The sequence below is a fragment of the Labrus bergylta genome, chromosome 12 (assembly GCF_963930695.1).
Source record: "Labrus bergylta chromosome 12, fLabBer1.1, whole genome shotgun sequence".
Taxonomy (NCBI): domain Eukaryota; kingdom Metazoa; phylum Chordata; class Actinopteri; order Labriformes; family Labridae; genus Labrus; species Labrus bergylta.
In genome coordinates this window covers 27671106-27698872 of record NC_089206.1, presented here as the reverse complement: position 1 = coordinate 27698872, position 27767 = coordinate 27671106, and the positions used below count along the sequence as shown (strand labels likewise).

The following is a 27767-nucleotide window of genomic DNA, read 5'->3' as shown; positions in this document are numbered from 1 at the left end:
AACAGTGGCAGCTTCATTAGCATGCCGCTCTCATCCTCCCACTCCTCTACTCCTTAACAGATTTTAACTGGCACAGCACTTCCACCGATAAATCACAGTTGCCCTACTGCTGAAACACCAAAAATATTAAGGCAAAAAAAAACACAGTCACACTGCTGCCTTCCTATTTCCCTTTCCCTTTTTCATACCTCCTCTATCTAAGCATAACATATATCATGCCACTTTTATCCTTTGACTAGTATTGGTTCCACTTGGAAATAAGCCATAAATGTTGTGACATTCCAATCAACAGGACGCAGACAAGCAATATTCTGACTTAAGGATAGGGCTGGTAATATTATGTATACTTTTTTAACCTAAAGTTACAAAACAAACACTGACTTTGTCTTTACAGTTCTTTTAACAATTCTACCCAGTTTGTGGCACATTACACATTGGTTTGTTCTGAAGTCAAGCATCTTTAGAAACAGGTCAAAAATAAGAAGCTGCTCACTAGTTTTGAGAAGAAGCTACTGAACCAAGAGTACAGTAATTACTAATGCATTTATATTGCAAAATGTGCCAAAGATGAATATATATCTGCCACATTATGTTATGTGTACAGCAGCAGGATGGAGAATGTGGGATTCACCAATTCAGTCAAATTTTGCAGTAGTTTAGGAAATTATATAAGCTGTATGGCACAGAGAAAAAAAAATCTTTAGCTACATTTTAACCAGTTCTTCTTTGTTTTTGCATTTTAATGGGATTTGTTAATGAATGATGGAGACACAAAAGATGCAAATGCCATCAATATTGAATATGTTCTAATCACAAATAAACTCAGAGGTTAACAAAGGTCATTTCCTTGATCCTTCTCTGTCTAAAGAATTGTGGTGAATGAGTTTTCTGTTCACTTTTGTGACCTTCATTCTTTGTTAAAGGGAAGACTGCTATGTTCCAAAGGGAATGTTCTCATCCAAACAGACGGATATCTCGGGAAGAAACAGTTTGTGCCAGTTCATTTAAGTTGGAGTGGGAGCTATAGAACACATCCCAATCTGTGGAATCAAAACGAGCTTGCAGGCTGGTAAATGCTGTTTCCATCCAGCATTTCACTGTTCCTGCTATTTGCTCCCATCCCTTGCAGATGGACTCGTATATCAGTCGAGGAAGTATACTATTGCGGTTGGATGCTCAAAAGAGGGCATAAGCAGGGATCAGACTGTGGTGGGCACTGAGCCATAGCACAAGAGGAGATCTTATACGCAGCTTCACTGATCACATACTCTGTATTTAAAATGTCTTGGCATTCATCAAATTCTCTTCAACTGATTTCTTTTTAGGAAGGCACAAAGGTTAAAAAGTAAAACGAAATGGCAAGCAAACAGATCAAAGTCAAATGGACAGAATTTGATATATAATTATACATTACCCTAAAGAATTACCAGTTTTCAAGGCAGCTGTGGCTCAGTGGTAGAGTAAGTTGTCTCTAAACCTGAAGGTTGGCGTTTCAATCTTCAGCTCCTAAAGATTATTTGCCATAGTGATCTTGAACCCCAAACTTCTACTGGTGGCATAGCCAGTGGTGTGTGAAAGTATATGACAGGGATTAGTTAGTTCTGATGGACACGATGATTAGCAGCCTCCGCCATCAGTGATTTAATTAAGGTACAATGTTGCAATATTACCTGTGGTAATCAATGTAAAAGTAAACTGGTGTTGAGTTTATCTGTCTCGCAGCAGATGTATCATATGTTTGGTAAAAGAAGAAGTGCTGTCTGTCACCTTATCGAAATAACTTCAGTGTGATTTGAAGGCATCCTCCTATCCTCTCTAACGCTGTTGTTGTTTTTTTGTCAGCGATATTCCACTCACAGCATCTAAGCTGCTACTTCAAAGTGTTGGGTAAAGTGCAGTAGATTATCACAAACTGCCAGTGGTCTAAGGGAAAGTTGTAACTTGTCTGTAGGTGATCCTGTTGACAACCATGCCGCTGCCATCATGGTTACCACGGGGAAATTGGCTTAAAAGAGTCTTAACTTTGGGGGAGAAAAACAAGTCGACCCGCCTCATGTTTAAAAACATTTCCATAAAGTCTGAGGCAATAAAGTTTAAAAGTTAAAAGGTGAATGATGAGTTTTTACAGCATCATAACATCAGAAACAGACTCCTAGAAGCTGATACCAAATAAGGTATCCGCGTTAACCTCCAGTCCTGGCAAAAATGTTTAAATTGGCTATCCACAGATATGTCAGTCAAAGCACTTAGCCGATAGCGTGTGTAGATTAGCGTGTGAGGATTCCATTGCAAAAGCCGTTTACAGATCTTTGTCAAATGGGGATGTAAGAGTTATACCTTCTTTAATCACAAATATTTAAATTTAAGAACCTGTTCCAACCACAAACTGGTTCCAAATGACTTAATTTGTGGACTTGATAAGGCACGTTTCGATTCTGCTTTTGAGTTCCTAACATCAACATAAATTGTTCAGGATTCAACATCAGGGAGCATTTACAGTCCGAAAAGTTTTGCTTTCTGCCAGCACCTGCTGCGTCCACGTAAAATCACGTCATTTATGACGCAGTAGGCCTACGTCAACAAAGTTGCGAGAAGCGGGTCATGGCGGACCGCAGCAATCGATCAAAGTTTGGCTAACTTACTCTAAATATAATAACACAAGTAAGTGCAACACATCCAATGTGATGAAGCATTTATGGTACTTCAACGTGGAGTGAATTTCAGATATGGCACCGTGTTTGATGTGTTACGGTCTCTGATCCACAAGAACACCCGGACCAAAGGTAGCAGTAGTAGCTTTAGTAGCATCTTGTTAAGCTCAGGAATGAAAAACAGTTGAGCTCACATTTTTATTTATATTAAGGTAAACAAATCATGTCTACAAATAATTCTAGGAATGTCACCATGTGGTGCGAAGATTTATGGTGCCCTAACCCCGTCACCAGAAATTAAATTAAATAAAAAGGGCTGTAACCCCAGTCGTCTGCCACTGTTGAGTTAACAGGTTTTATGTATGCAAAATGCATTACTGCTATCAAATTATTCAGAGTAACATCGATAAATTTGTATAGATAGGAAGTCTATGTTTGCCACTGTAACTTTGCTAAATGTTGCTTAGAGTTTGCTTAAAATGGACGTTGGGTCTTTGTAACAATGAGTAAGGTCTTTTACCTGCTTTTTGTAAAGTGTCTTGAGATAACATCTGCTGTGAATTGGCGCTATACAAATATAGATTGACTGATTAATTGATTTAAGTTATGTCTGATATTTACAGGTGTTATCACATTTCACACATCACAGTGCATATGACAAAATGTAACAAAAAATGTTCTTATATATTGTGTTGTGTTGTTTTGTTGATCTAATCTTGTGAAATGTGTAATGTTTATTGTTCTATAAATGAAGGTGAAGATAAAAATCCCTGTCTGATCCAGTATCCGGTCTGCGTACCTGAAAGTTCTAAAGTGCGTCCTTAAGGTAGTTTTATTCTGTCTCGTCAGATTCTGAAAATATCTGCCTTAAGCAGAGGAAACACTGAACAAAATGGAAAAGCAGTGTCAGTCAGACTTTTAAAGTTTATGAATCTACTTTTCCACATTTAACTGCTGGGCATTCTGTCTTGTGTGACTTCAAGGGTCCATTAGCAGCAGCAGTTTATTTCGTCTAATCATTGAATCGTCAAGCATTACGAAGACCTGCATCTCATGAATATCTGATGTGAGCCGAGTGCATTAAACCAATTCCTTTGCACTGCATCAGTTCCAATGGTTACAGGTCTAATCATGACACGGTGATGGCACTCACAGCTGCAGCCAAACTCTTCGTCCTTTGAGAACAATGTGCAAGACACCTCCCATTTCCAAAATGTTCAACCTCCTTTGTCGTTTTTTTATAGTACAACGTCCACAGGGGCAGCCCTACTTTGAGTGAGTTTTCTCCTATTAGGACAAATGAAAACTTCCTGGAGCTTTTGTTGCCAGAATCTTTCTCCATTCATTAAATCAGCCTACGGCGTTTTGTTCTGCCTGCGGCGGGGATTCGGTCCTCGTCTGCTCCTCTCCTCCTCTTCATTGTCTTCTGTTCTCCCGAGTCTTTTGATCACAGGCCAAGATGTTACATAATTTCTGACACGTTCTCAGGCCCTTTGTTCAAGAGTGATTTTTATTGAAGATGTAGGTAAGCGGCTGCTAAAGGTCATTTGAGTTGATGAACCCTCTTAGCGTCAATCAAACTTGAAGAAGGAAGACATGTTTAAGTTGCCGTAAAGATGTGTTCATTTTTATATGTGGAAGTCAGAGTGTGTATGGAAATGCTCAAGAATGTAGTTCAAATTAGCCTACTGCTCATTAGAGTATGCTGTGAAGCTATGGAAAATAGCTACAGTAGTTCACATGAGAAGAACATCAACTAGGGCACTGGCTGTATAATCGTTACAGCAGAAAATGGACTGTAAAAAGTAGGCACACTGTGATAGTTTGTCGTGCTAAAAATAGTAATACTTAGGGGGAGATTATGTGAGGACTGTATGTCAGACTAGAAGCCAGCATAAAGCATTCATCTCATGCTGCACTGTACATTCTTCCGCCACCTCATTCCTCTTTATTTTCGTCACCCCGGTTTCTGCCTCGATACCAATTTGAGCAATGACACACTGGCATGGAGTCAGAAACACACACACACACACACACACACACACACACACACACACACACACACACACACACACACACACACACACACACACACACACACACACACACACACACACACACACACACACACACACACACACACACACACACACACACACACACACACACACACACACACACACACACACACACACCGGTATAACTGAGTTGGCGGGTGAGGTGTCAGCATCACTTCAGAGACAGCTTGATGACAATCCATCTGGAGTCACACTTTTAAAGGTCACACAGAGATCACACACACACACACATTTTCTTTCTCTGTCTATCTCTTTCACACACACTCAGACACACACACACACACACACACACACACACACACACACACACACACACACACAAATCACACAAAAGTACTCTTTAATTAAAAGCTGCAACCAAGCTGACTTTCTGGGTGTATTAACACCTCTCACCGACATGAGAATGTCGTCATAGCACTAGAAGAGTCTTGAACATTGAACTATTCTACACAAATTAGGCTTGCTGTGAAAATCTTCACAAACTCACATCTCACACAAGACAAAAAAAAAGCCCAACTTCCCACTTACCTCATAGTGTAAAATGACTACAAAGATTCAGCCTTCTTTCCACAGTTATATGTTGAGCACAAGCAGTGCTGGTGGTGCTACTACTTAATTAACCATGTGAATGCCCAGACACTCTCCACTAGAAGTCAGTCAGGACTTTTACATGCAGGTAGAAAAGTTTTTTTTTTCCTTTTAGTCTGACTAAAACTGGACTTAACAGATGAATGTAAAGTTGTTAGTGTGACTGAAAACAGAGATGTGATGTTCTACGCCTGCTCCACAGTTCCAACGTCAGACTTTGACCCGAAAGTGGTGCAGCAGAAATGCGTAGTATAAAAGAAGTTGCTCTGTCATCTGCCTTTGGATATCATGATAAGCTTCAGGGATTGCATGCCTCAGATTTGTACCAAAAGTAAAGTGTAGAGTAGTATGAAATGTACAGAGTAAAGAGTTGTCCATGTTTTCACCGTTCGACATACAACCAGTTTGCCACTTGCTCACTTGTTAGCGAGTTCAACCAGAAGAAGGTCCATTGCAAAACTGAAAGGGGGCATATCTGCTTCTATCGTGGCAGAATCGGATATACTTCCTTCAATAAATAGATTTTCCATTGTTGCTTCTATACTGGGACAAGGAGAACAGCCAATTAAATTGCCTAATCGAACTATAATCAATAACTGTAGCTCGACTTTACTATACTGAGACACAGAGAGACTAGGGACTTATAAAATCTAAATTTAGGATACAAAATCAGCGTCATTTGAGCACAGCATAGAGTCTGGTATCAATCTCCTAATTCATCAGTATAGTACAGTATTAGTGTATACAGTATAAGTGTATATAGTAGTGACGCATCCTAACCAATAGTTTGTGTTAACAAAATGATCTCTAAAAATATTCCAGCAAACTTTGCAATGAAAGAAACAAAGAGAGAGAAAGTAAGGGTGTTAGGCTGCATCAGAAAATCCAGCAAGTTCCTGTGTGCCTCCCCCCCTGCCGACTCTGACAGAGAATTGTTCAGAAATTTAAAAAAAATGTTCAGCACTTCATTAGTGCTACACTCTTATGTGAGTAATGATTTATTTATGTTTGATTTGATTTTGAAACAGTAGCCTTAGTGCTTGTGTTCATATAGTCTCTCCCTCAAAGCACAAGTGTTTCATCCTCGCACCCCGCTGCACCCTTCCTGGGTTTTCCTGCCAGCGTTAAAGGCTACACAAACAAACACGCTTATGTTGTTTGTTACCGAGTCTTTCTCAAGTCATTGCATGTTTAAATAGATATTTTCAACATATTAAAAAAACATTGCCCCCTTTTTGCTATTTCACACAGCTCTTCACTACAGAGGAGCACTAGAGAAAAGTCTGGTGGTTGAATCTTTAAAAAATAAATTTGAAACCCCCACAGGCCGCCCCTAATGGCTCAAATGGTCATTGTCCTAAAGGGTGATGCTGTGTGTGGGGTTTGGACATTTGGAAGTACAAAATGAGCCTCATAACAGTTTGTGACAATTAAATTAGGAATTTTCTTGAGGCTATTCATCAAGTAATGCATTAGCTTAGCTTACTGGAATCCTTTTTTGGTCACATAATCCAGGCCCTTCAAGGGACTGAAAGTGCTGCTTTAATTCATGAGGGGAATCTTGGGAGTGTCTGCACTGGAGCCGGGCAGCATGGAAAACTAAGAGATGGCTGAGTCTTCCTTTAAGTGTAACTCAGTATAACTAAAATTAAATCGCTGTGAGTCCCTAAAGAACAGACTTCCTCCTGAGGTTCTGTCTGCAGTTCTCGAAGGGAAGCGAATTTAGACTCATGAAAGAACAGCGCCCTCCCACAAGAGTCTGATGGTGGCCCTGGGCAAGGTCACATTACAGGCTCAATATTATGTGAAAGGGAAGAAAAGAAAGGGGAAAGGACTAGCCATCCTCACATTAGTGCCCTCATTATTTTCCCTATATTTTAAAATGTCATCTGTTGTTGAATATAAATATAGAAAAGCTAATATTTATTCAAATATTTCTTCTGGAAATTAGGGTTACATTATACACAGTGATGGTAACACATGAAGAATTGCTGTTGTGGGCAAGTACAGCCATGGACTAAAGAGAGAACAAACTTATAGAAGATGATGTATAGCATTCTGGATTTGTGTTTGTTTACAAGAAAATACGAAAGAGCAACTACTTTAAACCAGCGAACAATATGCAGCTACAGTCTAGCTGTCAACATCTAGCTGTTGACTGGATTTAGCCATGATGGCCTCAGATTAGTTTGTTGGCTGAAGCCATTTAAAAGCCTCAAACTCAGCAGAGTGTCTACTGCATTTACACTGTAAGAAATAGGATTGGGCCTGAGTTATATTTACTAAATAAAACACAGTTACCTATGATAAGAATGACTCATTGTTGTAAACAGTCACACTGAGTAGAATTTAACAACATTTGGTAATCTATTAATTTCATTTACTCACTTTTTCCAAGACTGACTAAATGAGTAGACTTTAACTTTTGTTTTACAAGGAAAGTCAAAGATGAGGAAAATTGACTAATGTTCGTAATTGAGAGGTCTTTGGTTTAAGTCAAAGTTTATGCATTTGTTGCGCATGGTCTTCGTCTGTTCATCTTCATCTGCCACACATTTCATTGACTACTGTTTCCCCAAAGGTAAGACCTGTTTAAAAAATGTTAACAAACTATTGTTCACTAAGTTGCTTTAGTAGTTTAACATTGTATATAATCACTGCATGTTACATGCCGGCTTTACTAGCTAAGTCACATTTGTATTGGACCTGTGTCCATTAATGGCTTTCTTTTGTGCTGGCAGCGCCCACAACCTCAGTTTTAGAGTGCTTTTCACTGGCTGATGCTGAGGGTGTTTTGGAGCTTAGTATACAGATCACTAAATATGCTGAACTGCATTGGTTTTTAATAGTAAAATGGCCGCAGCCAGTGTAAAAAGTCTGTGGACCGGCTAATTTATGAGCAAACAAATATTGTAGATAACTGCCACGTTTCCCATATTTTTTATAGTGGGTACTACTCAAAGGGATCATTTAAATATTAGACTATAAAAGTTACCAGAGCATGTGGAAAGTAGCGGACATGCCCCTTGATTGTCAACATATCAAGCATGTGTCATGAGATGATTGTTGGCGTTATTTGGCGGTTTCTAAATCAAATGTGATTGATTGATTGATTTTCTCCCTTAAGTACAATAAACAGCACATCAAGCCATACTCTTCATCAGAAATATGGATGATGAGTCACGATCAGGCTGTGGCAAAGAGGTTCAGTTCAGTGAATGAAACGCGTAACGACAGGGATTTTCCTTGAAACAATATATGGACTATATCAGCCTACCATTTGCTCCACTTAATCAACCCTAAACATTCCCTCGAGTTCCTGTGATGAGTTTGAGGATCTGGCCCTGCAGTATCAAAGCGCAGCAGGAATGAGATACAGAGTGACAGCACTGTCATATTAATTCTCATCCCTACCAAAGACACAGCTCACTTAGGCTGAAGTGAACAGATAGGCCCGTGCAAAGCCACTGTACAAATAATTGCTCGTCCATAGCTACACCTGTCATATACAGTTACCCATCTGGGTTTCCATAGCCAAGAAAAAGGGGAGCAGAATAGATAAGCTCCATTTAGTTTGGGAGGTGATGTGCTTTAAATTGCAGTGGCAGCTGTAAAATGGCTTGTGCCTGCACACTAAAGAAATGGAAAGTGAGATAAAGGAAAGCATACGGTTGGAGAAAATAATCTTGGCAGCGGTTTATCAAGGCCATTGTGGCAATCTTTAATTTCAGGAGTGTAGTGAACTGTTATCCCCAAAGTATGAAATGTTATCAGTATTGGGAATGTGCTTTTGTATTAACTATAAGGATATTTGTTTTTATTTATTTATTTCAAAGTGAAAGTTCTTTAAAATGTGTAAGTGAGATGCCCATACTGTGGACTCGCTGTATGAAAAATGGATCAAAAGACAGTTAAACATGGTGGAACGCCCATCATGAGAAACTCAGCACTGTCCTCAATGTGTCATGTGCATGGACTATCAAGTCTGTGTGTGTGTGTGTGTGTGTGTGTGTGTGTGTGTGTGTGTGTGTGTGTGTGTGTGTGTGTGTGTGTGTGTGTGTGTGTGTGTGTGTGTGTGTGTGTGTTTTGGAAGGCTGGACTTACTGTATTATGGCAGTCAGCATTGATCAGCTGCAGCAGCCTGTTCTCAAACTTCTCCAGGGACGGCTGGAGGGAGATGGTCAGTCTGTTCAGGTTGAATGGCAGCATCTTGAGCAGCTGAGGCCTCAGCAGAGCATCGCCTGGTGACATAATGTGAACATAATGTCAGTGCATGATCATGCCATGATTATGCATTGACATTATGTTCACATAAAGCGATATGTGTGATTATTATTAGAGATGTCACTGTGAGGAACATTCCCACGTGTTAATTCACTTATGACAACACTGGTGCAACCTTTTTCACAACACATATTACAAAAGAAGATATTTACCAAAAAAAATCTCCCTATTTTTTTTTTTTTTTGTACTGACAGCGTCTACAACGTCAGTTTCTTTTGGACACTTACTGTTGCTACAGGTTACGAAAAGTTGAATTTTGCTCCCCTTGGTACTGTCAGTTGGTTTGAAACACATTTGACGCAGCGATTGAAACAAAGTAACCATACCATGTAATAACAACACTTATCTGTGTCAAAGTCTAAAAGAAAATCTTGCATAGAAACTTTTTTATCGATACTGACTCGTCTTCTTATTCCCCCACAGGGATTAAAAGGCAGTAAATGTATTTTATCTCATGATCAGACATTTTCAATAAATCTGCGGATCACATGCATCCTGAACTGTGGTTGGTGATCTGAATGATCACCGATCGACTGTGATCCATTTCATAACTACCCTGCATTCTCTACAGTCATCCGGAAACCAAGAACTGAAACATGATTTCAAAGCTGCTCGAGTTTTTGGTACATCACCAAAGAAATTCAAGACTCAGAAGAAAACATTTAAACTGAAAGCTAAGTCATACAGTTTCTCAAGTAACTTCTCACAATACAAAGGGTGACTAAGTTCCACAACATTGAGCTCATTTAAATGTTATCCCCTTCGCTCACAACACTGCCAAGCCCCGTATATTTGACGTTGCATTGGATGTGAAGGAGCAGCTGTTGAACAATATATGCTGTAGTCTCTTATTCTCCATTCAATTTGACTAGTCCATCAATGTGGCCAACTGCTCAAAGCTAATTATTTATGTGCGCTAAATCAAAGAGCTAAATGTCCAGGTGGAGTTCCTGTTTCGTCATTTCGTGCCAGCTCACACCTCAGCCTTGAATTACTTCATTAAAAGATAACAACATTGACTAGAAGCAAGGACAATGAAGGGTCGCCATCATCTGTTTTCCCCTTTTTTAGTGATGAGATTGGTGCACACCTTCTCTGTTTGTCCTCTGGAGTGGTTCCCGCAGCTTGTGTGTACAGGCATGAGGAGGTCATGCATGTCTAGTCCCAAATAAACTCCTTTAATCAAACACACATAGGAGAAGAATTCGGGGGCAGGATTGGACTGTTTGTATGACACATTTGAAATGACTGTTGAAAAAATGTCATCTGTGGTTTTCCTTTTTTTTTTAAAAAACAGGGCTGAGTGGAAATGTGGACAAGTTGCCATCCTGCAGGACGTTTTTTAAACAAAGTAGCTGGCCTTTGCCTCTGCACATCGGGTGGCCCTTGCAAATTTCAAGTGGCCGCGGGAGCAGTTTGGCAATTATTTTGGAGAGGAAATTGTAGGGAATTAGAGGGCTAGAAATCCATTCAGCTTACTAGCGGAGCACTGGGATGAACTGATCATCCAAGATGAGGTGGCCCTGCTCGACCTGAGCTCTAACATGTTTGAGGTGTTGCTTGCACACTTCGACAGTAGCTGTTTTTGTAGACGGAGTTCCCATCCTTCTCAATTTTGGCTATACAAGTACTGAGTGATTACCATCTATGTTATTGCTGCAGTCCATGGTAGGGTTAAGCAAGACTTGGCAACGTTGGTTTGTATGGTTGTCTTGTGATGGTTTTGGGAAGCAGCAATGCAAACAGATTGGTTTTGTATTCCTGATTTTTGTTTTTGTTTTTCAAAAGGGTGAAAAATATGTCTTCAATTTTCATTTTTCAACACCAGAAAAATAATTAAATTGGCACTGACTTAAGTCAATTAATAATCACTTCATTAAAATTAATTGAATTGCGCAAAATGGTATTAAGACTGATTGTTCAAGATAACCATTGTAAGTCCTTTCAGGTTGCCACCCTTTATATAAAAGGCTCTGGTTACTTGATGTTCTCTAAAGGGAGAGTCACTGTTCTGCACTTTGAAGACTTCTGCTGTAGAGGATGATTTCTTTTTTTTTTACCACTGGCAAGTAAAATAAATGTCTAAAAAGTGTTGAGAAACTTTGAAAGTTTATCTTAGTGACCCATTTTTTAAAGTTCCCCTAACATTCCTCATCATCCCCAGAAAATGTATCATGACATCCCAGATGTGCTAGAAATGAAGAAGAGAGAGGTCAAGTGGAAAATGCTTAGTTTGATACAGTTTTTTATACCATTAGCCTTACTGATACTACTCATGTGTGGGTCTTATCTTAGAAAGCGAGCTAAACTTCTTCATGTTACTTTACTGGTAGTGTCAACTCAGTGCCAAAGCGTTGTATCCAGAAACATTTGCTGTTTTATGGCAGCTTATTAATGGTCTGCCTCACTCTGGACTTGAGAGATGTTCTAATTCAAAATGTGACGTACTCCTAGAATGTATGTCTGTGGGTACTTTACAAGGTGAACAGCTTGAAAAGAAAACTAAATTCTGCACTCCTCTGAACCTTTGTTATGTGTGTTCCCTGAAAACACTCTTGACAAAGGTTCAGAGGAACGGAAATGTTGTGATTTTTTCCAACAAATTGGTGATGACGAGCAAGAGTAGTGTGCAGGATCATTATTTTTCAATGTGATAGTTTGATGTCCTACGCACGTACTTCATGAGAGAGTTGGATGTGCGAACCACTCCTTTAAAACAAGGTCAACAGCTATCTCAATGGATGACAATGTAAATCTGTCAATCCGTTTATCACTCATTCAACCGTTTAGGGAATTCAGGGACTTTTCCTGGAATTTCACCTGCTCATTCACATTTAGTAATCACTTGGTTCTGATACTTTGGTTATCCTAAATGGACCTGAGCTTGTTTAGCGCTTTTCTAGTCTTCTGACTACTCAAAGCGCTTTTACAGCGTAAGTCTCACCTACCCATTCACACACTGATGGGGGTGGTTTCTATGTGAAGGGGCCATCAGAATTAACTAATCCCATTTACACACATTCATATGCTGCTGACGAAGTAGCAGGAGAAACTTGGGGTTAAGGGTCTTGTACAAGGACACATCAGATATGTGGCTGCATGGGGCTGGGGATCGAGCCCCCAACCTTCTGGTAGAGAGGCGACCGAATCTACCAACTGAGCCGCCCGATCCTAGTCATTTAATACAGCAATACCATCAGATTTAAATTTGTCCTATACATTCATCCAGTGCAGTTTAGTTTTCTCCGCTGTGAACGTTCGGAAATCACAGGGGTCAGGGGCTCAAATTTTGCGACCCTGCATTTTTATTCCAATTTAGCAGGGTAATTACAAAGACTACGGATATAAATGAGCCCAGCTGCAGTTCCCTAATTTTCATAAAGAGCCACCAAATAAGATCGGAGGCTGGGATGTTTAGAAAGTAATTGAGCAGAAAGAAAAATGTGTAATGTTGCATAACTTGATACTCTGCAGTGTGAATTCATCCTGAAGAAGACCTGCGGGTGCATAATATTGAATAATCATACTTTTCAGCCCAACAAAAAGATCAGTGGTTGAATGACTTAGACAGCTTTAATGGCTTGTGTTGTATTTCTCAGCAGAACACTCTTGTAAAGAAAACTTTGTAATGCATGCTTTCATTAGCAGTTCTGTCTTTCTTTCTGTCTCTCTCTAAAGAACTGTTTCAACCTGGCTAGTCACACAACCTGTCCCATAAAGCCATGCAGCAAGGGGTTTGCGCTTGCTTTTCTGAAGCCTAACATTTCAAACACAGTTTCAAACCTGTGGGGTAAAAAAGGTGTCGCTTATATCACTCTTTTTTGTCCTTCTGAGCCTTGACCTATGCCCAGACTAGTTCTATTAGGAGGTTGGTCTTGCTATGTAATAAAAGTTAGATTAGAAATTCATAAAATTGATACTATTCTATTCAACTTTTCTAATGGTACATGAAACTAATTTCATGATACAGCTAGCACTTCATACACGATCTTGAAGCAACCAACATTGAAAGTATGGAATAGTAACTTTAGTCTTACACTTTTATCTACTCCCAAGAAGCTGGCTCAGAGGAGTACTTTTTGGAACTTTTGGCCTCACTGGGCTTACGCAAATGCAACACAGGCAGTGGCAAGACACAGAAAAGAGGATGTGAATGGCAGGGGGTTTTTAAATTTTGTAACAGAAACTTTATCAAATGTCTTCCAATACTTCAACTGTCTGTTGTCATATGGTGCATTCCCTTTTGGAGATATCCATTAGCTGGCACCACGATGTGGCAGCAAATGTGAACAAGGTCAACGTTCATTCTTTGATTTAAATATATTTGATCAGATATATTCTTAGAGACAGCAGCTTCACTTAAATGCCTGCTTCAGTGATCAATGGTAAACTGCCTACTGCCAATCACTGGATTATAAATCCCAGAGAGGGATAACCATGCATGTGTACAACAATCTATCAGAAACTGTTTCCATCTGGAAACTTGGCTTTAATTGAATCAGAATGGCTGGAAGAGTGCATTAGAGCCCATGGATGATGCAGGATAGGCTGAGAAGTCCACAATCACCCCTTTCAGACACAACAAAGAGAAAATAGCCTTTGTGATTGTGATCTCTTCAAGAGTAATGCAGCCATCAAGTGTTTCATTGCTTTCCTTGTCTCTGGAGCGCCGAGTTGGACTGTTCTGAATGTGGCGTGAATATCAAACTGGTGGCTGTGGTCTTAAAAGGCAGCTTAGGTCTCTGCTGCTCACAGCCCCAGAACATGAAGAGGATTAGCCAGCTACCATACCTCCCACTGACTCCCAATGATTATAGCTCTGCTCTGTCAGACTTCATTACATTCCCCCTTAGAAACTTACTTTCTAAGTACTGCAGACATTTTAACTTCTGATGGAAGTAAGTTTCCTAGAAAATGCCACAATCAGCTACCATGACGACTGTCGTGTATGTTATTTTGACAGTTGGTAGAAGCAAAATGAGTTTTTGATGAAGTATGCCATGTTTGTTATGTAAGTTGATATGTGCTGAAAGGTGTTGGGTTGAGCCATGTCATATTTTTGATTCATCTAGCTTGAGTTTAGTTGCCCTCTTTGTTGACTTCACTGTTATTTCAACTTTTTGACAGTTGAATGCAGAGATGCACTGATTGAACTGATTTGGTCAAATCCAAATTCATGTCGTTTTTCTTCTTTTCTCTTAAGCACCATATTTGAAAGCAGGAAAAAGAGATTTCTGGAACTTTTCTGAAATGACATTGTATTTAATATTCATAATTGTTGATACATAAGTTATTTAATAAAAAAAATCAAAATACATGACCATCTCTCATTCTCACTCAGACAAATCCCCCCCCTTCTAGAAAGTTGCAATGTCAAACCAGTTTGTTCCTGTATTCTTGTTTATGTGTATGTCATAATTAATGGAGGTAGTGATTAATATTTGTAAAATAGAACATAAAATGAATAAATGATCTATATATACAGTATAATACATAAAGTACATTTTCTGCATGAGGTTCACTCTTTGAAAAGTTTTAAACAGCCATTATTATTAACACTCTCTTTATCCCTGGTTGTGTAATGTTAGTCATTAATACATCAAATAAGAGAAACAGAACAGTTTACAGCTTCACTCTCTAAAGAACTTGTGAATTTCTAAAGAACTTGTGAATTACCCAACAAATAACTACATTTGTTGACTGTCATTAGACAATGGAAGGGAGCCTAACCTGTCTGCATCTCTCTCGCTGCCTAGGTAAACAGTGTTTGTGGTTGATAAGAGTTTAAATTATGTTTTACATCCATTAATTATCAGTATTCATCTATAATATCTCCTGCAAAGTGATGTGTCTGAGGTTTTATCTTTTCAAAAGTTCCTCTGTAACCAAAGAAAATATAAGGAAAATTAATTCAGTGATATTTAAACATACTGCACTCTCCAGCCTGTGAGAGACTGAGAGCACATATACATACTGTACGTGCGGCACAGACACGCCGATCTGCCCTTGGGCATAAAGGTACTTTTGGACAAGTGGAGGGAGTGCCAGGAAACAGTCTTTGTTAATCCTCTTATGTTAAATTATTTCCACTTCTGCTGATGGACACTTCACATCAACTGGCCTGTGTGTGTGTGTGTGTGTGCGTTGTATTCATATTTGTGTTAATGTACGCACGGCGTAAAAGTCCCTGAGATCAGCTCAGAATCAGCTATATTTGTGAAGACCAGCGGGTCAGCGGTCACAGCCGAACTGCATGCTGAAAATCAGCAGATTCCGATCATCAGCGTATCTATCAGTGAAACTTTAGTTTATGGGTAGTTGTACTAAACCCTGGTTCCAGCAATATAGACTTCCTGGTCATGTCTTAAAAGAGCACAGAATAAAGGAAGAAAATGTGCTCAAGTAGTGTCATAGAAAATGCATCAAATTCTGCAATAACATGAAAAAATGTGCTACTAACGCAGGACAGAGATAAAAAGAATTGGAAACTATCTAGCATTCCTTCTCCCAAAAATGCTTTTAGTCATCTTACCTTCTCAAATAAACCCCTTCAGTTAACCTGGAGAGACATGTACTTTTTTAAATGAAACTTTTTTTATAATAATAATTTATTTTACAGGAGAACTTGATCCTATCATATGATGTTTACCTGTTGGAGAAGCTGCAATCCCAGGAATGTCCTCATCTCCAGAAACCAGGACATTCTCTGGAAGGAGGTGCATCATGGAAACCAGGGCAGGGTGGTTTTTTATCACACAGTCCAAACGTGCACCTTCAATAGCCTTCAGTAGACTGTTATCTGCAAAAAGAGACATGGATTATTTGTGCAGAGTTGTTTAACTACTTCATATGCAATCAGCCATTTTGAATACAAATTAGCTCAAATCTGATGTTACACCCCATTATCATTCTGCAAGAAATCTCATCTATCTCCCAGGGGCATCAGAGTCAAATATTTCCCCAGAAGCAATAAGTCAGCTGAGAACCTGACACCCACTACTTAGACACTTCCATTTTTCAATATTCCATTTGGGTGTTTGTGACCTGGGTGCAATGTTCCATTACACTGGAAGAATCGTTTTCAAGGGCTAAACTGAAATGACAACCATTTCAGGTTGGAAAACACGCTCTTCCAGACGAGCACTGCAGAGGAGACAAGGCACAAGGTATGAGCAATGAGGTATATATTGTCATCTTTCAAGCAGGCAATTCAATGACAAGTGATGACTCACAATTCACGCCATCCAGACAAATCACAGAGCATGTGGAAGGTGAGCAAAGTGGAGTTTGATGTGCTGCGTATGTTGGCTTCCTTCATGCCTGAGCAGTGTCCCAATCCTTCACACTGACAGGGTTAATGATTGCACCTTCAACATTATCAGTGACAATCAATACAGGCAGCTCTTTTCAATCCCATAGCCAATGTCAACAAGTTGACAGTGAGCAATCAGTATTGAGTCATTATGCATAGAAAATGTTGGTGATGCTGAAGAACACTCAGGTGTTGGAATGTGTTTTGGTCCATAACTATCATGGGAAACCATTTAAATAATGGATATTAAAGCAGTTTGTTCTATTTTCATGTAGGATAGAGGTAAATATGTTCTGGGGAAAAACAGGAACTATTCAAAAATAACTGTGCATGGATTTATAATGTCTTGTTCCATAAAACATGAATAATTTAATACTATCAAATATAATAGTTCTTCACTTAAAGTTCTTGCATGTCTTCTAACTAAAACAGATCATCTCAATTGCTTCTAACGGCGGAAAAAAGAAGCAAAAGTGGCTTGAAAGTGAATTGATTTTTCGTCTTGCCATCATAGCTTGTTTTTTGCCTAAAGCGACCACTCTGACACTTCAAAAAGAAAAACAATTTTGGAAGTTTATTCACACAAATTTAACAGACGATTAATTATCAAAAATGGATTTGCTGCAACCTTTGCCTTTGAAGTTTGAGAATTTGGTCATAAACAATATGCAAAAACTATTTTGGAAAAGATGAGATATTGCTATCCATAATTGACATATATGTTTTGAAGGCCCGTGTCCATCTAGTGTTTTTTTCTGAGCACCAGCGTCTTTTTTCATTTGTTTTCCAAGAGTAGAGAGTGTGTGTAGCAGCAGGCGGCCGTCTGGAGAAAAAGCGATGCGCCCAGTGTCTTTTTTTTACCCAGCGCTCTGCCTTTTTTGTGCGGCCGCTCCATGCGCTTAAGTTGAAAATATTTCAACTTTTCAGAAAGACATCACCTGCGCTTTTTTCTAGATTTACAATATACCCCGCCTACAGATCTTGTTTGTACCCACATACCCTTTGCTCCGAGTCTGATCTAAAAAACAATACAGTAAAAAGCAATGGAAAATTAGAGTACTAGTCCCAAGTTAGAAGGGTAACTAAAAAGTGCTATTAACATGACCAGACACGAAAATAAAATGTAAATCAATTCATGCATTCATTAACCATGATGTATGTCAAGATAGAAAAGCTTTCTGCCTGGCACTGCATGTAAGTGGACATTTTTAGATGCTGGGATCCTTGAGATGTGACATCCAGAGGATCACATTAACTAAAGAGAGCAGCTACTGAAAGTTGCTTCAAGTTGTGTGAGAAACGATTAACTTCCAGCAGGACAATCACCCAGAGCAACATCAAAGTGAAGTCAGGTCTGTTTGAAGTCCAAGGGAGAGCCAGGAGGGGCTGACTTGAGAAGCTTGTCCTGCACCGTCACCATACCTAAAGCCTAAAACATTTTAAGGAAACATATGAAACGAGAAAAGATGAGAGACACTTTAACTTCACAAGACTCTGGTGGATCTTCTGAAAGAGTTCAGGATTAAAGTGTTTTTTTCAAATTCTGCAAACTTATTGAGAATCAAAAACAGGTTTCCAGCTGTGATCAACACAAAAATGATGGAAGCTCTATTCAATCTCATAAGCTGCGATGTCAGACAGAAATTTTAACCTCAGACATACAAATACAGATTTGTACTATGTTGGTGACCAAATATACAATCTAATATGGGATAGAAAGATAAACAGGTTTTAACTGTGAATAATATTGTCTGACAGAAGGATGTACATTGTTTAGAAAATTGTGTAAAAAAATTATTTCACCAAAATTTAAAATCAGAACCAGAAGATGGCAAAAGGTTTCTTTATGGGAATAAATCCATGACATGCTAAAGGCAACCAATTATTTGAAATTCACCTTTCAATTTTGGTGTGCTTTGCACATGTATTCTTACACTATGGGACATAACATGAGCCAGACGTTTACTATTGTTTTATTTTGTTAGTTCGAACTTCAAACAATTATAACAAGGGCTTTAAAGGAATTATATGTTATTTTTCACACTTAACTGTAATAGAAATCAAGTATATCCTCTGAAAATAACTCTGTGAGTCATGACTGTCTACAATGAGTGTAACACCCGAGTCCCACTGTCTGTGATGTTGTCGGAGCTTTCTGAGCCGTAGCTTCACTTTGTGTACATCGCCCGGACGGCAGTCGGGCTCATCAACTTGCCTTTAAAAGTTGTTTAGTTGAGGGACTAGAGAAAATAAGAATAACATACTGTACTCACTGCTTAACTGTGTTTCTAGATCACGCTCATTTCAGGTAAATTTACATGCAGTGTGAAGATACCAGCATAATAAAGATCGCTAGCATTAGCATGCTAACACAACAATGCACCGCAAGTTGTTTTGGTTTCATGCTGGTGCTCAAGGGCGACATCTGCTGGATCAAAAAAATCACATATAAAGCCTTTAATTGATTTGTAGTTTTGATAGTTAAATTATTTGGCTGTTCAACTAAAAGAAATTACGAATTTTTTTTTCCCAAATCCAAACTTCTATCAGTCTTCATGAGTGTCATGTTGAGGCTTGTTTCAAGGAGAGCATTTCATTTCGGGATATGAAATCGTTGAATTTGTCTAACTATTAATGGCTGTATGTTGTATATACAGGTTTGCGGTCACAAAAGTTTAGGCCAATTTGTTTGTGTGTTTTATATATAATTGGGCTCAGAGACACATCCTAGAAATGTGAATTTTGGCTGTCGTAGTTGGTGAGATTCAACCTTTCATCACATTTTGGGAACTGTGGCTGCTACTGCTTTTGAAAGAGAGATACCTTTAGGGAACAAAAAATAAGAAAAGCTATAAAAGCTTTGTCTTTAAAGATGGATTTTTAGGAACTGCTGAAAACAGTCAAAAGATTCAGTAAATCTGATAGATTGGGGAGGATGATTCCTCAGGGTTTGTACTAAAACATCAAAGGCCCGTTTCACCTTTACTTTTACAGTTTGAAGTGGGAGCATGATAAAAGGCCAAGACTTCAGAATCAGAGTGGTCAAGAAGTGGAATACAAGAAGGAGGCCACGTGGGACCAAAGGATAGTTTTAGGTAATACATTCGGCAAATAAAGAGCTTGACTGAGGAACATGTGAAGGAAATACCAATAATCTAGATGGAAGTTAAGGAAAGTCTTATTTATAATAATAAATGTGTTATCTTTTAGAACGAGAGAAGTCAAAGCTTTGCAAATTTTACCAAGACAATACATGACATTGATTATTTTTAAAAGAATTATTTATGAACTTAAGAGAGGGGGGGAAAAGCTAAAAGTATTTATAACTTGTGAGTTCAGAGATAGGTTTGGTAGACATTTCTGCTGTAGACAGCTTTCATCCGTTTTCAGGGCAGAGCAAGTGCTTTTATCTTTAAAGGCAATGAAAGGGGATTGAGTAGGAAAGAAGATGATGGAGTGTATCGCTACATATCCTCCCCTCCGTGTCCATGAGTCATCCCAGCCAAACCCTCTAACTCTGTCTAACTCACTACCAAATAAGTGCTTGCGTCGAAAGCCAAAAAGGAAAATGATGCACAACTTCAACTCCATTTTACAAACATTTTCAGTGTTGACAGCATCTTTCATTGGAAAAAGGGGCCTCTTTCTATGAAACACAGAATAGAAGGGGAGTGACATCAAGGGATAGAAAAAGGGGGAAGAAACCAAACATAGAACCTACTTGACACAGATGGTGCCCAGGTGTATGAAACTTTTCATCATTTATTTCTTGTTATTCATTATGCATCAAGCTTGGATTTCAGTCAGATGCTGTGCATATATTAGAAAACTAGCCCAAAATGTCCTTACAGCAGTAGTCTGGTACCTCAGAGTCAGTTGAGCAAGAACTTGGCAAAAGATGTGAAACCAAGGAAGTTGGGGGGAAAAAACCCAAAAATGGCTCAGCATCAGTCAAACAGAGGCAGTGGTTTTGGGAGACAGCTCAGTTGGGAAGAAGAAAGTGATAAAGATGAATGCCATTGGGCTGATTTTTGAAAGGAGGTTTTACTGCCAACTTAGCTTAAAGATATGAGATTTAAGTGATGACTTGCAAATTAATTTGTTTCTATATTTGGTACCAAGCATGAACTACTTGGGTGTGTGATTGTGACTCATGTGTCATTTGACAACCAAAAGTTTTCCATCCATTATTAACTTATACAAAACTGCAAAATGTTTACAGCTTCAAGATTCATGGATGAGTGTGCTACTTAACTTTTCTATACACCCTGATTTTCAAAAATGTTTGTGCAGCTTTTGCATCCGCTAAACATGTGCAAATTAGAAAGAGAGTCAACGTGTAATACGCACACAAAAGTTTAATGTGGCCTAAATGCACAGGTGCTGTTTGTGGGCATTTAACTAAGCTATCATTCATTTATTTGGGGTAAAAATGTTGTATGCAAAACAACTACCTTTCAAAAAATTTCTAGTTTACAATCAACTGCGCTTATGCACACTTCATTTGAGTGGAAATTTAACTGTCTGCTGGGATTAAGTGACAAGGGATGTTGCCAATTATTTTTCAGTGATCAGGACAACAATTCCACCTCTGGATGACTTAAAAATAAATACACCTACTAATAGGTCTGTAAACATGACTTTGACTTTGCTTTTATTATAAGAATCAGGGGTTGGAACGGTCTTGGGCTGCCAGAGGCTCACCTCCTGGACACTTTGTCCAAACGTGTGGAGACAACACTTTGGGTCATTACTAAGGATGGGTGTGTGAGTGTTTTTTTTTTGTTTGTTTGTTTTTCTGGATGAGCTTGTAACTGGGAGGAATCTTTGTTTGAACCAAGAAACTTTTATTCCTTTTCCAAAGACTAGACGGCACAATAAACTGTTAAAACGGTCCCATCTGCATCCAGCTCATCGTCTGTATGTAGATAGATTAGAGCGCCGTCAGGATGAGAGCGCACAGCATAACTCTGCTCATCAGAGAGACCTGATGCTAACGGCTCAACTCCACAATCAGACGCAATACAAGAGCAACTACACAGAGCAGAACAACTTTTTGGGCGTGATTGCACTTGAATATAAGATGGAGCAGATAGCGGGCATAATTGATGTGCTATTAATGAAGATATCAGGGGCCACAATCTATTCCATGAATATCCCCCTTAAGTGTTTCACAGGACTTAATGAAGAGGCCCTTACATTTAATTAATAGACACCCAATAAGATGTGCCAATTTTAGATTTTCCTATAGAGAATAAAAGCATCTGTTTACAATATATTAGTGGGCCACCCCCCTCTCCTTCTGCCCCTCCTGTACCTGCTCCTTTAAAGAATCATCAACTATAGTACATAGATATTGGAGGGTTTTTTTATTTTATTTAACAGAGATGTATCAGACAATTTACAGTTTTAAATGGAACTTGTGAATAATTCCTGGTTGATAAATCAAACAATTAAATATATGTATTCAAATAACCTCAAGGAAATGAAATAAAATGCATTATTGCCCCTATTATTATTTCTTTAAGTTCATAAGTAATGAGAAGAGGCAGAAAACATCCAAAGAAACATATGCTGGCAATCAGCAATAAGCCAATGTTGCACAATGTGTCAGCCTAACTGCTAGTAGTGTTACTACGTAGCTCAGAAAAAGCCATGCCCACACAAATGAGAAGGTGTTATTGTAAGGGGGGCTGCAATGAGTCCCCTGAATCTAAAGAGTATGTTCTATGTTTTTACTTTTTAACTATTTAATGAAAGTAGCTTCTGCTTATTTAAATGGATGTTTTTATTTGCTATCCTTGACCATCCTACTTCTAGGTTATTATAACATTGAATCATCAAAAGTACGGTAAAACAACAAAGAGCAACACATTCAGTAACACAATTGAAAAAAAATCTAAATAAGTTGTCATTTTACACGGATCATCTAAAGAACTTAATCTGGAGGTAAAATTGTGCTCTGATGCATCTAAAATGTCGATGCAGTGCAAGCAATCACTGTAAAAAGTGCACTGTTTATGATGGATATTCACAACAGAGCATCCAGCTATCATTGGAGCGCTTATCAATTCTGTCAAAAGTCCCTGGAAGAACAGTAAAACCATCTCCAACAAACAAAGACAAACAGAAATGTCTGCTTTGTGTTCATGGCTCTCTGTTCTTGTTTTGCATAGCTTTGAGATGTTCGCTGAGGTTTTACCTACTTCATATGCATCGTTCTATGATGGATGAAGTTTGGTCAGTTTGCTATTTTTAAGCTACAATCACCCCTACAATTGCCTTAACAGTATGCATATATTGCAATGCAGGGTTCACACTGTCGTTTTTTGGGATGAACTTACTGGACCAGCTGTGCTTAAGAACCTTGGAGAGAGAGGACCTTTGAGTCAAAAGTAGAGCAGCATCATCAAAGCACTTTAGTTTTTTTCATCTCATACAAAATTAATTGTTTTAAATGACATATGGGATGTAACTGTTTCCAACAGTCTGTATTGTGACTAGAGAAAAGGTAAGACGTGTCTTAATATTCCAGCTCATAACTAAGATAAAGAGTTCTCCTGTTTCCTGGGGGCATTTTGTATTATTACAATTGCTTGCTCCAAATTTTAGGACATTAGTGTGGAAAACTTTTGGTTGTCAAATAAAATGGTTTTAGCTGGAGTCCTGAGTTCACCTGCAGTTCTCATTGGATAAATTACTTAAAATCACCTCTACTCTGAAGCATATTAAATCTACGCCCAAATGGCCTATGATGTTGTGAGCATTACATACTCATGCATCGGTGTGTCTACGTAGCTCTGCCATACTCCGCCTACAAAAGCTTGTTGGCAGTTCAATTGATAAGCTAGTGATATCACCAGTTTCTGGTACAGCTACATTGTGTGCTTGTTTGTGAACAGGAAACCATGGCAGCTAAAACAGAGCTTATTGAAGTGGGGCAGACATAAGATAGCAAGTTTCCCAAAATTAGAAAAATAATACACAAGTAGAAATTCTCCGTTCACAAAGTTAAACTTAAAGTAAAGCTTTTGGCGCTGAAGATACCTACACAGAACTAGAAGTTTGGTTTGTCCAAAGATAATGTTGTTTAAGCTGGTGGAAATTTGGCTGGAGGTTTTTTGGGGGGTTTTTGGGAGAGGAATTTACAAGAAACAGAGAAACATTTTATTTAAAACAGACGAGTATGAAAGAGCAGTTTAAACATTGTTGGTGAAGTTGTACAGCTCTGGAAGTCTTAATACATAACTTCTTAGTGTTTGTTGAAGTTTTAAGTTCATCCAAATAGCACTAATGCTTGACCTAGGTGGTGAAAACAAACACTTACGGGGGATGCTTTAAAGTTAAATGTGCAGTGAGAAGCCATTTGAAAGCACTTGAAGACCTCTTTGTCTTAAGCACAGAGAAGCTTTTAAGTGTATCAGTGACTAAATTTGTTATGGCACTACCTTTCTGTCCCCTTCACACAGACATATACACAATAAATTAATGCATCATGGTGTTACTTCAAATTAAGACATGCTAATGTGAACACAGTGTACCATCTGTTTATTCTCTCATCACACTAAGAGGGCCCCAGAGCAGCCCTTCATCTTTCTCTTCCATTTTTCTTCACTCTACTCCTTCCCCTTCTCTCCCAGTTGGTTGAGAAGAGATGCTTACATCAAGCCAAAGGGCTCTCTGCCTCCCTTCGAGCTTGTTTCCTCCCCCGTTTTTGCCCTCCCATCCTTCACGACTTTCAAAAGCCCCACAGCAACTTCCTTCGCTAAATATTTCCTTTTCCTATTTCCTGCCTCTTGACCCCGACTCCAGCTCTGGAAAATTGAGACGTTTTGACTTATCTGCCATGAATGCTCTATTTTGTTCTTCCCTAGTTTCACCATTTTTTTCTAATGAAAACTGAAACCTTTAATGATTTGTAGATTTAATCATCATCCTTTAATGATTTCTTTTATTTATTTTGAACAAATGTTCATTTATGTGGTGAAAATTTTAACAAACAACCTATATCTATATTCTACAAAGATGTTAAATCTAAAAATCCTCTTATCAGTAACAAAATACAAAACATGTTTATTCTTGTTCTTGGATGCACCGTTGTATTTTTTTTAGTCAACCCAGTGGTTGTGTTTTCCTCTTTCTTCCTAGTTCTATCCATTAATGAGCTTATCTCAGAAGGGAAAGTGTGTGTGTGCTACCAAGTGGGTGGCACAAAGCCTGGAAAGGCATTAGAACATAGACACAGTTTTTGGCACCCGCCTACAATATATACCCTGCCTGTCACTGCTTGGTCTGGCACCCAATTAAATCCCCCTACACAAACCACACATATACAAAAACATACACATACCCTGGCAATGGCACCTCTCTGCAATGAGGTACACATTTCCAAATGGTCTGTTGTCAAGGCTGACATTGAAATCTCAAAACGATGGATTTATTTAGCAGAATCAGAAGATTGCATTATATTCACAAATCCTAAAAATATATATTTTCAAAAAGTAGAATTGCATTTAAGTCTGTTATAGTCAGAAAAATATGCTTCTAAATAGGTCCAAGTAGTCTTTAACCATGACATCAATCTTTCCATCCATCCATTTTCTTTCCCTTATCCGGGGTCAGACAAGCAAGTTGAATATGTCCCACTCCACAGTAGTGTTTTCTAGCTCCTCCTGGAGGATCCCCAAGCATTCCCAGGCAAGAAGGGATATAAGACCTCCAAAGGGAGGCAACCAATGGGCATCTAATCAGATACCCAAACAAACTTAACCGGCTCTTTTGGACTCGGAGGAGCAGCGGCTCTATCCTGGCGCTCCTTCCGAATGTCAGAGCTTCTCACCCTATCTCTGAGGCTGAGCCCAGTCACCCTTTGGAGGAAACTCATTTCAGCCGCTTCTATCCACAATCTCATTCTTTCGGTCACTACCCAAAGCTCATGACTACAGGTGAGAGTTGGAATGTAGATTGGCTGGTAAGCTTTGCCTTTTGGCTGAGCTCCCTCTTCACCATGACGGTCTGGCACAACACCTGCAATACTGCTGATGCTACACCAACCTGTCTGTCCATCACACGCTCCACTTTACCCTTACTTGTGAAAAAGACCTAAAGATAATTGAACTCCTTCACTTGAGCCAGGGACTCACTCCCCACCTGGAGGAGAAATGAGCCTTCAATAACAGGTCACACAAAGGCTTGGCAATTTGCATCTAAACTGCCCTGCACCATTTGTTAAGAAGAAAGGCATTTCATTTATAGCAGGAACCTTTCAAGGAACACCTTCAGCTAAGGTTAAATACATAAATGAGTATTTAAAACGTTACTATCTAGAGTACAAGCCTATGAATATCTGGGATATCCTTCCCCGCTCCGTTTCTAAAGAGACTGCAAGCCGTTTGTTCTATAAAACTGTGTGTACTTTTTTGTTCTATTTAAAAACATAGGATAACCTGTGAATCTAAAAAAGTCACAGGAAAAACTAAAGCGTCATGTTTCAGTTAGCATGCACACAATGTATCATCATGGCATTGGCTATAACATCAACAACAAAAAACACACCTCTAGCTGTTTGCCAATTCTTAGGTTGGCCAGTACATCAATGACCACTCTGGATCAATTGGCCAGTTATTCTGTAAGCCAGCTGCTAAACCATTCTTGACATGTTTCTTTTTGTTTGTTTGGTTTTTTTTTTTTTGGGGGGGGGGGGGGGGGAGCTTTTGCTTTTATATTTGATAGGACAGCTGAAGATAGACCTGGAACATTGGGAGAAATAGTGGTGAATGACATGCACCAAATAGCAACATGACAGGGAATCAAAACTGCAACCAGTCAGCGTGACAAGGACAGCAGTCATCCTGTACATGGGGGGCCAGCTCAACAAACTGAGACAAATCTGCACTTGATTGTGTTTAAATTACGAATATTTTGTTGGTCTTTGTGCTGCTATCCCATACCCTAGATAAAACATAAAATAGAGATGTAGGTCCCAGATGGAGATTCAAAGACAAATAAACAGCATGTTTAGAGCTAAAGATGTTGTAATAGCTGTTGGAAAGTGAATCAATGCTTTGTAAAAAGATATGCATCATGATTCACTAAAGTTTACCCCAAAGAAGTTAGGCAATTACTTTTGATTATTTTGAAATGTGTTTGAAAATAAACACTGTGTAGTTTGTAACACGATATTTCAAGACCTTGCATTTGTTTGTTGTTTTCTTATAATTTATGCATTGCATTATTTACTTTTTCAGTTTGTGGTGAGAGCTGAGAATTGAATCTAAAGGGAGGTAAAAACACACAACACGACTCATTTGTTGGAAAGGATTGTAACAGTCACTTGCAGAACAGAAGGATACAGGAAATGCTTCACAAACCTGCCTTATTAGCTAAACATACATCTAAATTATATGCAAAGAAAATAAAGTTTAAACGCCTAGATGTAGAGTGGATTATTGTTCAAACTACAGTACAGCTACAGTATCTGCTGCATGCACCCGTTTCATGTCCGGCTACATGTTTATCTATTTTTTTTTCTTGTTTAAACTGGTTTGTTTTGTGGCTTTAGGGCAAACACGTATATTTATTATTTGTTTCTATTTCAAATTATAAATAATAAAATAAATACATCTAAAAGACTTGTACACAATAGATCCTGATTAGTGTCCAGGGGCTGCTCCAGGGACCTAATTTTAGTTTTTCACTTGTGCTGTATATTAAAGTTACTCTTGTATTACAGAATTCAGCCACCATCAGGATATTTTGCAAATTTCAATTTTGGGAAGACCATGTCTTGATTGATATTTCTTTATATGATTCAATGTATATGCCCTAAAAAGCAAAAAAAGGTGTGCTTTTGCC

At 38.8% G+C, this 27767-nt stretch overlaps 1 protein-coding gene across 2 annotated transcripts in view; it reads right to left on the bottom strand.

Moving 5' to 3' along the window:
- Positions 1-27767, bottom strand: part of LOC109987139 (nephrocystin-4-like) — a 205551-nt gene that overhangs the window by 145291 nt on the left and 32493 nt on the right. For both annotated transcript variants that reach the window (XM_065961552.1, XM_065961551.1), the window contains exons 5-6: positions 16251-16400; positions 9422-9558 (exon numbers count right to left, since the gene is read on the bottom strand). In XM_065961552.1, the coding sequence (XP_065817624.1) occupies positions 9422-9558; positions 16251-16400 (287 nt within the window). The remainder of the gene's footprint in view (positions 1-9421; positions 9559-16250; positions 16401-27767) is intronic.